The sequence below is a fragment of the Centroberyx gerrardi genome, chromosome 10, assembly GCF_048128805.1.
Source record: "Centroberyx gerrardi isolate f3 chromosome 10, fCenGer3.hap1.cur.20231027, whole genome shotgun sequence".
In the NCBI taxonomy this organism is placed as follows: domain Eukaryota; kingdom Metazoa; phylum Chordata; class Actinopteri; order Beryciformes; family Berycidae; genus Centroberyx; species Centroberyx gerrardi.
In genome coordinates, this window is record NC_136006.1 from 28,519,155 (window position 1) to 28,531,297 (window position 12,143).

The 12,143-nt window shown below is 40.2% G+C and overlaps 1 protein-coding gene across 1 annotated transcript; it reads left to right on the top strand.

Annotated features, from left to right (window-relative positions):
• The first annotated feature begins 20 nt into the window (after positions 1 to 20).
• poglut2 (protein O-glucosyltransferase 2) lies at positions 21 to 12,140 on the top strand. Its single transcript, XM_071915731.1, has 10 exons — positions 21 to 508; positions 1,896 to 2,101; positions 3,659 to 3,864; positions 6,101 to 6,178; positions 6,565 to 6,737; positions 7,447 to 7,684; positions 8,267 to 8,476; positions 8,943 to 9,032; positions 11,652 to 11,756; positions 12,030 to 12,140. The coding sequence occupies exons 1-10, from the start codon at positions 318 to 320 to the stop codon at positions 12,045 to 12,047; spliced, it is 1,515 nt and encodes a 504-aa protein (XP_071771832.1). The 5' UTR covers positions 21 to 317; the 3' UTR covers positions 12,048 to 12,140.
• Positions 12,141 to 12,143: the final 3 nt, after the last annotated feature.

Sequence of the window (12,143 nt, forward strand, 5' to 3'; positions counted from 1 at the left end):
AGTTTACCGTTTATTGAGCCGATAGTCAGTAAAATGAACGTTTTTGGAAATAACGAGAAAGAGACAGCGACTTCACTGGACGGATACTAACAAAACCAATGTTACGTTTGCCAAAAAGAAAACATTGGCATTGCGCCATGGCGTTTTTCTAAATGGAAACTGCTAAAGAACGAACTAAAATGTATACTACCAGACGTCTATTCCTCCTCCGGTTATGTGGACATTACGCCGGGAATGGCAATTTTGGGGAGTGAAAGTCTGTAGGAAGGGACGGAATAGTAAAAGAATAACGGTAAAAGGGGAGTCGACGGAAAACAATGTCCCCGAGACCGTTTTCGTGGTTGCTGCTACTATATTGTCTGGGACTGTTCAGACATGAATTGGGGGCTCTGGCCGGGTCGGTACCCAGTGCTGCAAAAACTTTGGTATGGGGACCCGGACTGGAGCCAAACATCGTCCTTCCAGCTCGCTTTTTCTTCATACAGGCAGTGGACAGCTCAGGGAGAAAGTAAGTAGGCCTGCTGTGGCGTCGTTTTTGCAGCATTGAGTCCAGCCTCAATAACCTGTAAAAATTCGGCAAGTGATGTGGCAAGCAGTGCTGCTTTCAGTGTTCCTCGTAACATCTTGCCTCCGAGTAAATGACTTGTTCTTTCAAGTGCTAACGGTCGGAAATAATAACAAAATGGACAAAAGTATTTTAGAAATCATGTGGCACAGAGCTACTTGGCAGAATGAAGACGAGAAAATGTGCACCAGGCATGTGGTTTGTGTTATTTATTAAAAACAATAAAATGTATGATAACCAAAAGAGTGAAAATATAAATATGCTACAATACTAATTATTTTTTTAAGAATGCCATACAATAACACTGGAAGGCACTCAGTTACAGTGATGGGGAAAGTTACCTTTGAAAATAACTAGTTACTTTACTTCGTTACTTGCCCTAAATAGTAGGCTAGGCCTAACTAGTTGCTTTACTAAAGTTAGTCTTTATTCAAAGTAACTTAGAGTACTGTGAAGTTACATGCTTAAAAATGTGCCCTAACCCTAACCTCTTCTGGTGATGTCCTTACTCTTATTGTATAGAAATCATCACTGAGTACACAATCTACTGTTAACCTATCTAAAGAATACATCAACCTCTGAAAGGCAAGGTAGCTTTCATTCATTTAGTTACCATTGATATACAGTAAATTAGTAAGATCACAGATGTAGATCATGTCTGGTCTCAAAATAAACAGAGTGCAGAATGTACTCACAACACATTGGCAAGTGCTTGAAATTCAAATCTTCAGTATGATAGTGAAAGGTAAGCTTACAGTTAATAATGTTCTTACCCTTCTGTTCGATCAGTTCAAAGTAATGCCAATGTACAATGAAAGGAAAGTATAGTAAGTGCTTAACACGTGTAGTGCAACATTAAAGTTGAAATTACAAGATAACAGTGAGAGAGTAGACATGAAAGACAGTGCCCCAGGGAAGAAGATGTTATTTGGAGACAGCCTCTATTGACTCTTTTCACTGAACGTCTCCCTTGGGCCCAATGAAGGTGTCCCTCCCCCTGTGTCTAGTTGCTCAGTGGGTGTCATATTCACTCATGTTTGGGGTTCCAAGGCACCTATCTGTTACTCAGCTCCATTCATGCCTGCTACAAAAAAAACATAAATTGGTGTCTACTACTACTGAGGGAAGACACAACAACAGCATGACAATACTATGAAGCTATGAAATTGTGTCAGCAATGGACCATGTATCCTGTTATTCACCTACATTAGAAACAATTGTCCACTTCTGTACTAAGTCATATCCAACAACAAAAATCTTCTCAGGTGGTGGCCCCTCAGCCTAAAGCTTATCAAGAGGGGATTCATTGTCCATATTCCCTCCTCCACAGTTTTACAGCATCACCTGGTGAGAAGACTTTTGAAGTGAAGATTGAGTCTCCAGTGGAGCAGTTCACCAGAATCTGGGTCCAGGTCCTGGACCGCCAGGATGGTTCCTTCCTGGTTCGTTACAGGATGTACGCCAGCTACACTGACCTTCACATCCACGTTCTGCTCAACGACAAGCATGTCGCCAAGTCTCCATTCATTCTCAAAGGTAGAGCATAATCCACGGTGCCTAGGAAATATAATTTGAGATGAGGGAAATAAGATATAAGAAGATATTATCAAAGACAGACATACCGCAAAAACCCAAGGAGGCAAGTAAATATTCACATACACTTACAAATCTGTCTTACTAGTAAACATTATCACAAGTGACATTCATTTGTGTTTTGTTCGTTGTTCATTAACCCAAACACACAAAATGCCTAACCTTAACTTTCATCAATCTGTCTTTATTTATATACCACATTTTGTTCTGTATTGAACATAATAGAATTCAATGTGCTGCAGAGTAGCATCAGCTTGAGTAAAATAGACAGTAATAGAAGGGTTATAAAACAGTTGATATGAGATAGAAAACAAGCAGCCCAGCTAGCAGCAGGTTGTCATGAAGAGCAAGTTGTGTTTTGACATGTGATTGCGCCCCACTTGAGGGCAGGGCCAAGGGTCAAGATTTGTTCAACTGAAAACTTGGATATCCAATCATCATAAATTCTATGATGACAAAGTCACCTCATTAGCGTGGGTTTGCTGGCTTAGATCAAAGTGTGTCCCACACAGAGCTGCCACGTCTGCCAGGCTAACTTTATTAGGCATACCTCCCCATTTTCACAAACCAGACAGGGTTGTTTGGCTGTGACTTAGTATATAAAGCATGCATACAGTGTGGAAAGGTTCAGTTACTATTCGACTAAACATTTGAATGGGAAAGACATCTGATCTAAGCGACTTTGAACGTGGTTTAATCATTAGTGCTAGATGGTCCTGTTCCAGCATCTCAGAAATGGCTGACCTGGATTTAGAGTCTAGAGTTTACCAAGAATGGTGCCATAAACAACCAGTCAGCTACAGGCCTGAGGGTGAGAACATCTTGTTGATGTGAGAGAGTAAAATGGCAAGACTTGTTCAAGCTAACAGGTGGGCCACAAGCATGCAAATAACAGCTTAGTACAACACTAATGTGCAGAAGGGCGTCTCAACCCACAACTCGAACCTTGAAGCAGATGCACTTCAGCAGCAGAAGACTTTATCGACTTCCACTCCTGCCAGCCATGAACAAAAACATTAGGCTACAGTGGGCACATGATCACCAAAGCAGGGACAATTGAAAAGTGGAAAAATTACGCCTGGTCTGAGGGATCCTGGTTTCTGTTGTGTCACGCTGATAGCAGGGTCAGAGTTTGGTGTTAATAGAATGAATCCATGAATCCATCCTGCTTGGTGTCAACGGTACAGGTTGGTGGTGTTGAAATGGTGTGGGAAATGCATCCCAGGTGCATTTTTCAAATATATACTTCCAGCAGGATAATGTGCCACCATCTCAAGATCGTTCCAGGTAACATGATAGTGACTTTAGTTCAGTATCCAGATCTCAACCCAATAGATCATTTTTAGGATGAGGTGGAACGGGGTGTTTGCAGCATGATCATGCTGCTGAAAAATCTGCAGGCGTTTTTGCTGTATCCAAATACCATCTGATGACCCAGGACACATGTTAATACCAGGTGGAAAGGGGGTCATTCTATCTCCCTCTCTTTTTCTTCTGAAGGCCCAGTCTACCATGAGGGCTGTGACTGTCCCCAGCCGAGTGGTTCAGTATGGCAGGACAACATGCACTGTCCTGCCTCCTTCCCCCAGATAGACAGTGACCTGGCCCTCTACCCCAGAGTCGACCCGGAGCGCAACGCCCAGGAGATCCCACAGCGCTTTGGACAGCGACAGAGTCTCTGCCACTACACCGTCAAAGACAACAAGGTACCACAAGAGTGGGCTGAGTATTCCGCCAGATCTGCCAGACATAAAATAGCAGTATAGGGTGTGAAATGAAACAGTGAATATCAGGCAAAAGAACACAAACAGCTTCTGAAGACTTGTGTAAATTGTTTACCAAAACCATGTTAAAACTAGGGTTAGAACAATATGAGTTTTTGAAGGCTGATACCGATATTTTTAGATTGAAGCTGTCGATAGCCAATATTTTTAGCTGATACTCAGTATCTTTAATTTTGACCATTTTCATGTCAAAAAATTACAAGGATTAAGTGTTTCCCCCAGAGTTTTATTCTTGTCAGGGTGGAAAAGCCTCTGAAGCAGCATTTAGACCATCATGGGACACTAAAACTCTCCATTAAAAGCCTACTAATAAAATTCTTTCAGGTGAGTTAGCAGATCCTTAAGGCAGGGTGAGGCAGGTTTCATTGCAGGCTTTACAATAATAAAGACCAATATCAGTCTGCTGTAACACTAAACTGATATATTGATCCAACGTTAGTTAAAATAACAGTGATGAGGTCAAACTTTAGCTCTCTGTACCAATGCTCTTATTATTGACTGTAGTGTGATATGACTACTTAATGTAACATAACGTTATGTGCAGTTTCACCAGAAATTCTTCAGTTTTTCCACATAGCTTCATCAAAGGGTAGTATTTATTTCCTTAGGCTGGTAACTAGTCGGGGCCATATAATAGCAGAAAGTAAGCAGAAGGGAGTGCCTGGAGCTATAGTCCTATATGACACACCTGTTAGACCAACGCAGCAGCCAGGTATTGAAGGGTAAAGCCTTCTCAAAATACCACTTTCATTCCAGGTTGCTGTAATAGTGTTATGTCTAAAGCCGTATTCGCACGCTACTAGTATTACCTGGGGAGCTCCAGTAATTTGTCAGTTGTCTGTGATTTCCAGTCCCATGTGAATTTGTTGTTTTGCAAATTAGATATTGTGTTTCCAGGATGGCCAAGCTCCCCTTATAATACTAGTTCAGTGCAAATCACAATTCCACAAATTTTCGGGCACATCACTGGCTTTGGTGTAGGCTACATTTTGATCCAAAAAAATAGTTTTGATTCCTGCTTGATGATTTTTTTCAAAATGTAGTAATTCCACAATCATCCATTATTTTTGACTTGCTAAACTGACATGGCAGTATGAGTTTGTTTCTGGAATAGAATTCTATATTATGAAATCCAGCCCTTCAAGACAGGGCGGAAAATCTTACATTTGTGGCTTCCTAGGTTAAGGTCACATCATAATGATCAAATTTGCCATTTTCATTCTTGATACACATTGGTAAAAAAAATTATTCTTTACATGCACCACTGGGAAATATAAAGGTTGGGTGGTAATTCTCAATTACATAAAGTCTCGATGTGAACAGGGCTCAAGACAAAAAACAGCGGCAGAACTGTTAACACAACCAAAATGTGCCGTTTGTTAGCTGCGAGCATAAAGGATTCATTTTCATCTTCTTCCCATATTCCCTCTAAAAGGGTCTTTATCAGATAAAATGTGTCTTTATCAGATAAAATGTGATTCAAGTTACAATTTTCTGTGCAGTTTAGAAGTAATTGGAATTTGCTGCGAACATAACTCATTCATGTGAAAAAACAGACTTTTCATTTTTTGCCCATGTTATCCTGCACAAAACCTTGTCTTTATCAGACAAAATGTGATTATATTTACTATTTTCTGTGCAGTTTAGAAGTAATTGGAATACATGGAGCCTGTTTCAATGGCTCCTGCTGTAGGCTATTGTTTTTTTTAATTATACAGCTTGCTACTGATGTGGAGAGTGGAAATTGACACGTTATAATATTGTGAAACTTTGTTTGCAATATTTTATTAATACAATGATGCTAAATTATTTAGATTTCAAGGCTGCGTAATGAATTTCCACATAATGATGTTTATCAAATGATGTTTTTGAAAATGGCAGGAAGAATGGCCATTGAGGAGAGCTTGAAAGTCTGAGAGACCTTGAATCTCAACTAATAATCTATCTGTGGCCTTTTAATCCAAAACTGGTGTGATGAGTAGTGGTTGTGAAGCTGAGCTTGGGCTGAGATAGGCCTCTCTTTCAGCTTTCACAATGCTTTATTACCCTGTAAACTAAAGCCACAGTATAAGATTGTCCTAACCATCACCACCACTGTGGGTAAATGTATTTTTAAATCATTCTTGTGAAGTTTATATGATGTTTATATTGTCTTTAGGTCTACATTAAGACGTTGGGAGAGCATGTAGGTTTTAGAATCTTCATGGATGCCCTCCTCCTGTCACTCAGTAGAAAGGTAAGCACCAGCAGAAACGTGTAACACCGTCCTGACTGAATTCCTGAATTCTTTGCCCAGAATTTGATTAAGTTTTATTCATTGTTTCCATTTGAATGAGTAGACATAGACATGACAGATATTTAGATTGCAAATTTTGTTGCAATTCTGCACTCCATTCTCCCACTGGAAGGCTATGACTTTATACAGTGATGATGAGGCCACCTAGTGGTTTTGCTGTGCATTCTTGATGAATGTGCAAGCATGAGCAGGCGGCAGTGTCTCTCCTGTTATGTTCCATTACCTTCTGAATAATATTAAACATTTTTAAATAAACAGTGTTTCCCTTTATGTTGATTGAGGGATGCATCCTCCATATCCTCCCCTGTGGTGTTGTATTTGTCCAGGTTCGTCTCCCCGATTTAGAGTTTTTTGTTAACCTGGGCGACTGGCCGCTGGAGAAGAGGAGGCCCACGGAGAAGCTCCACCCTATTTTCTCCTGGTGTGGTTCCAACAATACCCGAGACATCGTCATGCCCACCTATGACCTGACTGAGTCTGTCCTTGAGACCATGGGAAGGCAAGGCTATGCATCCCTTTCATCCATAACACAAACATGTTCAGCTTTTCTGGTTATATAATCAAGCTAAATAAGATCTGCAAACTCTGGTCTAGGCTCACTATGATTGCATTGCGAGGGCAATCTATGCATTTTTTTGCGCCTCAGTTGCTTGAGTCTCCAAAACCTTCTCTTTTGCTTGCTTGACTTGCTGGTGATGATGCCTGCGTCTTCACATTTACGCAAAGTCTTGGCGGCACCTTTCAAAGGATCCAGCATACAGTACAGTAATTTGGGGGAGTTAGTGTTGCGAAATGTTAGTGAATTGGGTGCAATCTCAATTTGCATGGTCTTACTTACAAATAACTATTACATGAGTAAAATAATGAGAATTATATATGTGCCATTAGACACACTTAGTTAGTGAAAAACATGGCATTCTGATTTGGTCATTTTGGTGATATAGCGCGCTCTTTCCTGCGCAAACCTATAGTGAATCTGGGCCTCTATGTCTTCTTTAAGATAAAACTGAAAACTTGTAACAGATAACTTGTCATTATGCTGTAACAGCTGAGTCACACAGACACACTGATATATTCCACCCTCTGATTCTACATCTTAGTACCTGATATAAGTCAGTGTCTTCGACTGATTGTACCAATAGATGCAGAAATTCATTTACAAATTGCACAAAACAATTTGACTAACGCATCATCTGTCCCATGAGCAGAGTAAGCCTGGACATGATGTCGGTGCAGGCCAACACGGGGCCGCCGTGGTCAGAGAAGAACGCCACAGCCTTCTGGAGGGGCCGGGACAGCCGTAAGGAGCGTCTGGAGCTGGTCAAGCTGGCAAGGGCTCACCCTGACATGGTGGACGCCGCCTTCACGAACTTCTTCTTCTTTAAACACGACGAGAGTCTCTACGGGCCACTGGTCAAGCACGTCTCTTTCTTTGACTTCTTCAAGGTGAGACGGCCCCAGCAATAAAAAGATCTTAAGTGTTAAACTTAACTTGATGGAACTTGCAGACACCCTATTTTGTGCCAATGTGAATTTGAAATCAGGCTAATCATTTAAATGGCTCAAATGGATGAATTCTGGCTTAATTTTCCCTAATATCTCATGAAAGGAGACAGTATAGACAGCACAGACAGTGCAAACCTGCAAAAATAAGAAAATGGATGGAAAATTAGCTGAGTCTTAACACATTACAGGGCCATGAAAAGAAAACTGAGATAAATTACTAACGTCAATGTTAAATGTTCTTACCATGCAAACTGCATCCACCTCAGTTGCATCTAAATTCCATAGCAACTTTTCGCAACTAGTTGCATGCAGCAAACAATCAAAATCAGGAATTTCTACTAGCTCAGTGAGAATGTGTGTGAATGTGAACCGGGATAAATAAAGGTTAAGATATAGTTTCATTTTAGCTTCAACCCTTTTTTTATTAAAGTTTTTTATGGGTAGTTGTCTAAGGTAAAGTTAACTACAATAACATTGTCCTTCACCAAAACATATCATCTTCTGTTTCACCCCCACCACCAGTACAAGTACCAAATCAACATCGACGGCACCGTGGCGGCGTATCGACTGCCTTACCTGTTGGCAGGAGACAGCGTCGTCTTAAAGCAGGACTCCAGCTATTATGAACATTTTTACAACCAGCTCAGGCCCTGGGAGCACTACATCCCCATCAGGGCCGACCTGGGAGACCTGCTGGAAAAGATCCAGTGGGCCCGCGACCATGATGAAGAGGTGATGATGATGATGATGATGACGATTATGGCTGGATATTGAAAAACAGTACCTATTGGTTCTGTACCAGTTTTTGCCATCAATATGTAAGGCATGCGAGATGTATCAAAAAGCCTTGAAATTGGATTCTTACTATGGGAAGTTTTTTTTACTAGTTCATGTTCATTAGAAGTATTGGAACCGATTTCCAAAAATACCACTTCCTGATGGGGTGTGTTATTATGGGTGATTATAATAGGTGACGATAATGATGTTAATTTATTTCACATTTTTTTTAACTTCTTGTCATCTTATTAAAACATAATCAGCTCTTGCTATGTGGGAACCTAACCTAAATCAAGCCAGCAATACATTAAATGGGTTAGACACATGAGTTAGAGAATGACTGCATTTTCGTCATTATGCCTGAGTGGCTGTGATATTGATAACATATGTAAACCCTGCTATGACTCTTGCTGTCTTTCAGGTGAGGAAAATTGCAGCAGCAGGTCAGCAGTTTGCCCGCAATCACCTCATGGGAGACAGAATATTTTGTTACTACTACAAACTTTTCCAGGTAACGTTTCTACTAAAGTACATGAATTCATACATTAAAAAACTCAAGTTAGTTGTAAGATTCCCACCAATACAGACAGGGAAGATTGGCGGGGGGGGGGGGGGGGGGGGTGATGTGACAAAGAAAGCGATCTGAAATCAGTGCTAGTAATCAATACTACATTTGCATTTACTCTTTTAGCATTTAGCTGACAGTGATTTACAATGAGTGCAACAGTAGAATAAAAGACCTTTCACACCAAGTGCGAATTTCAGTGCGGATTATTCGCACAGAAATAAAGATAAAAAAAGATTTTGTGGGTTATAATGGAAGCTTGCACACCAGGGCGGAACTTTCGTGCGGCAAGAAAAAAATTCGGAACCACTTTGTCTTCTGCGGCATTCCGTCTGCGAAAATATACACTTGACCAATGAAATCTTTTGCTTTCTCTGATGTCACATTTTCAAACATTGTCCCAGGCTGAAATAAATATGTGTGGCTTTTGATCGCTAAAAGGCTTGGGTACGGGGATGATGGTAAACGCCCATCCAGCCTGTGGCCACACCGCCGTGCGCCTTTACGCACAGGTGAGGCAGAGGCACATGCTCTGATCCACGTTCACTCATACAGTGGACTAGGAAGGCTAATATAGATATAGGCACACATTAAATTATTGCCTGCCAAACTGAGAGTATGGTAGCACTTCAGACAACATGTAAACTATGATCTATTTTCTCCACAGCTGTAGCCAGCCTCAAACATCACCTCACCTCAAACACACTGCAAGTCGTTGCTCAGGGTCGATTGGCATCGCGTCATGTAAAATCCACTGCATAGGCTGTTTAACCAATTTAATATGAGTATTTTGGTGTATTTTTTTCTATTAACACTAGAAATGCCATGGGCTGGTGTTGAGATTTAAAATTTCAATTTATGAAACACTGGAAATACTATGGTCTCATCCTTCCATGACTTTTTCCAAATATTTGGGCTTTAAAGGCCTTTTCAGAATTCAAAAAAACGAGTATTGTACCTAAATAAATGTTTTTCAATTTTCTCCCTGCAACTAATTACACCAGTACAACGGGCTACAGGGCGTTGGTAGACAGATGTGAAGTCTCTCCCTCTCCTGCTCCTTTCTTCCACTGACCAACTCAGCGCCATCAAAACTCCATGTAAAGTAATTTCACACATATGATTACTCACATACCTTTAGAACAACAGTGTGATGAGACACAGAGCTCCTGGACATGAAACGTGAGATATTCTGTCTGTGGATAAACTGAAAGATTAATTGAGCAATATTGCGCTTCTGTATTTCCAAGGGACATCTGTGCGTAAAGCACGTCCCCAAAAGGATTTAATGGACAGAGCTCATTATATATCTACAAATATTTCACATTTAGCAAATGTTATCCATACTGGTTATTTCCTATTGTTTAATACTATATAACACTGTAAGGTAGGCTTTGGAAACGTGAGCTGCGCTGCGTAATAGCGCATTCCAAGGATTGCATGCAGTAAATTCACGATGATTGAAGGAGCCTGTCATGTTTTTTTAAATACCTTATAGTTCGTTATTGTTTTATCATTTAATTGCTCAGTTCTTTGTGCCGTTTAGTTGCTCAAGCACGTTTGGCAATGTGCCTGTAATATTTAATATAATGAAATAATGGCTACGCCTCCGTTTACCCGTATATATTGTATTTTAGAAATTCATACACAGATGCTGATTTGGTTGCGATGTTTTTTTTCCAAAGATGAAGTTTTTAGGTAGGCTGTGGTGTTTTTCCCTATAGGCTACATTAGGTTACTGATGCGGTCTGTTGGTCTTTGCTTGGCTGCAGAAGCCTGTAGTCCAGACAGAAGTTGAGTGATCCATCTCTCCATGGTCAACTTCTTTCTTTTCTATATTCATTTGGTTTCAATTATAAATGTTCATCATGGACTAATGAGTAGTCCTAAACACCCCAATGATATTATACCATTTTAACTTTTATGTAGGCTACGAGAGCCATAACTATAAAAAATACATACCGATTCCATAAGTAAAATAAATAATCACTTATAGGCTTTATGTGTGAGCACTGTTGTTGCTGAATCGTGGAGAAAGTTTGATTATTGAATGACTTTTGTGTTACAGCCACATATTTCAGTATGACAGTTACTGGCATGCTCCTGGATGAGCCTATAAACTCTCTGTGTTCCGTCTGCCTTTCCAAAATAGGATGGCCCAACACTTTCTCTTTACTGTTTAAAAGAATGAAGATAACCTTGTTGTGACTGCTACTTTCTATGGATTTCTCTCAGATAATAAACGCGATTTTTTTTTCTGTTGGCACGAAATTGGAACACCAGAATGTGAAAATGTCGCACCGGACTCCCACACGAATCTTCCGCAAATCCGTCCCACATTTTCATTTCGCACCAGTTTGGATTTTTAGATCTATAACATTTGTATTTCTTCTATTGCTATTTTATTACTTTCTCTTATTACTATTATTTTTAATACTTTTCTGTGAAGCATATTGAGCTGCTTGTGTATGAAATGTGCTATATAAATCAAGTTTGACTTGACTTGACATAATATTGATAAGTGACATCACATACAGTGCTGTAACTTCAGTTTTCTCCTTGTAGGAGTATGCCAAACTCCAGGTCACAGAGCCCAAGGTTCATGAGGACATGACGCTTGTAGAACAACCCAGTGATGACCTGTTCCCATGTTCCTGCCACAGGACGAGGGTAAGGAACGCCGTGGAGGTTCCCTCTCATCAGAGTGGCTGGCAGACACTGAAATTGTACATTTGATAAATAAATTGAATATTCAAAAACTCAAGTTTCAGTGAGTGAATGTTAAGAACAAATAATGTAGAACAAACTGTTTTGCTGTTCCGATTGTCCCACAACAAGAAGATAATTTTTTCTGGTGGCACACATTTCCCCCCAACTAATGCGACACTAATCCTTCCTGTCATATATAAAGTTTGTAACAGCAATCTTTTGTTTGTTTTACAGGCCAAGGATGAACTCTGAACTCCGAACTCATCATCCCATTATGAAATAATACTTATCATCTGATATCATCTGTCCCGCTCTGACATGAATGTTACATGTTACTTAACTCATTTT

What these genes read in the sequence shown, in the direction of transcription:
- poglut2 (XM_071915731.1), top strand. Translation starts at nt 318, where the DNA reads ATGTCCCCGAGACCGTTTTCGTGGTTGCTGCTACTATATTGTCTGGGA. An exon ending in GTCCTTGAGACCATGGGAAG is followed by an intron (nt 6,738 to 7,446) that starts GCAAGGCTATGC and finishes TCCCATGAGCAG; the next exon opens with AGTAAGCCTGGACATGATGT. An exon ending in ACTACTACAAACTTTTCCAG is followed by an intron (nt 9,033 to 11,651) that starts GTAACGTTTCTA and finishes TTCTCCTTGTAG; the next exon opens with GAGTATGCCAAACTCCAGGT.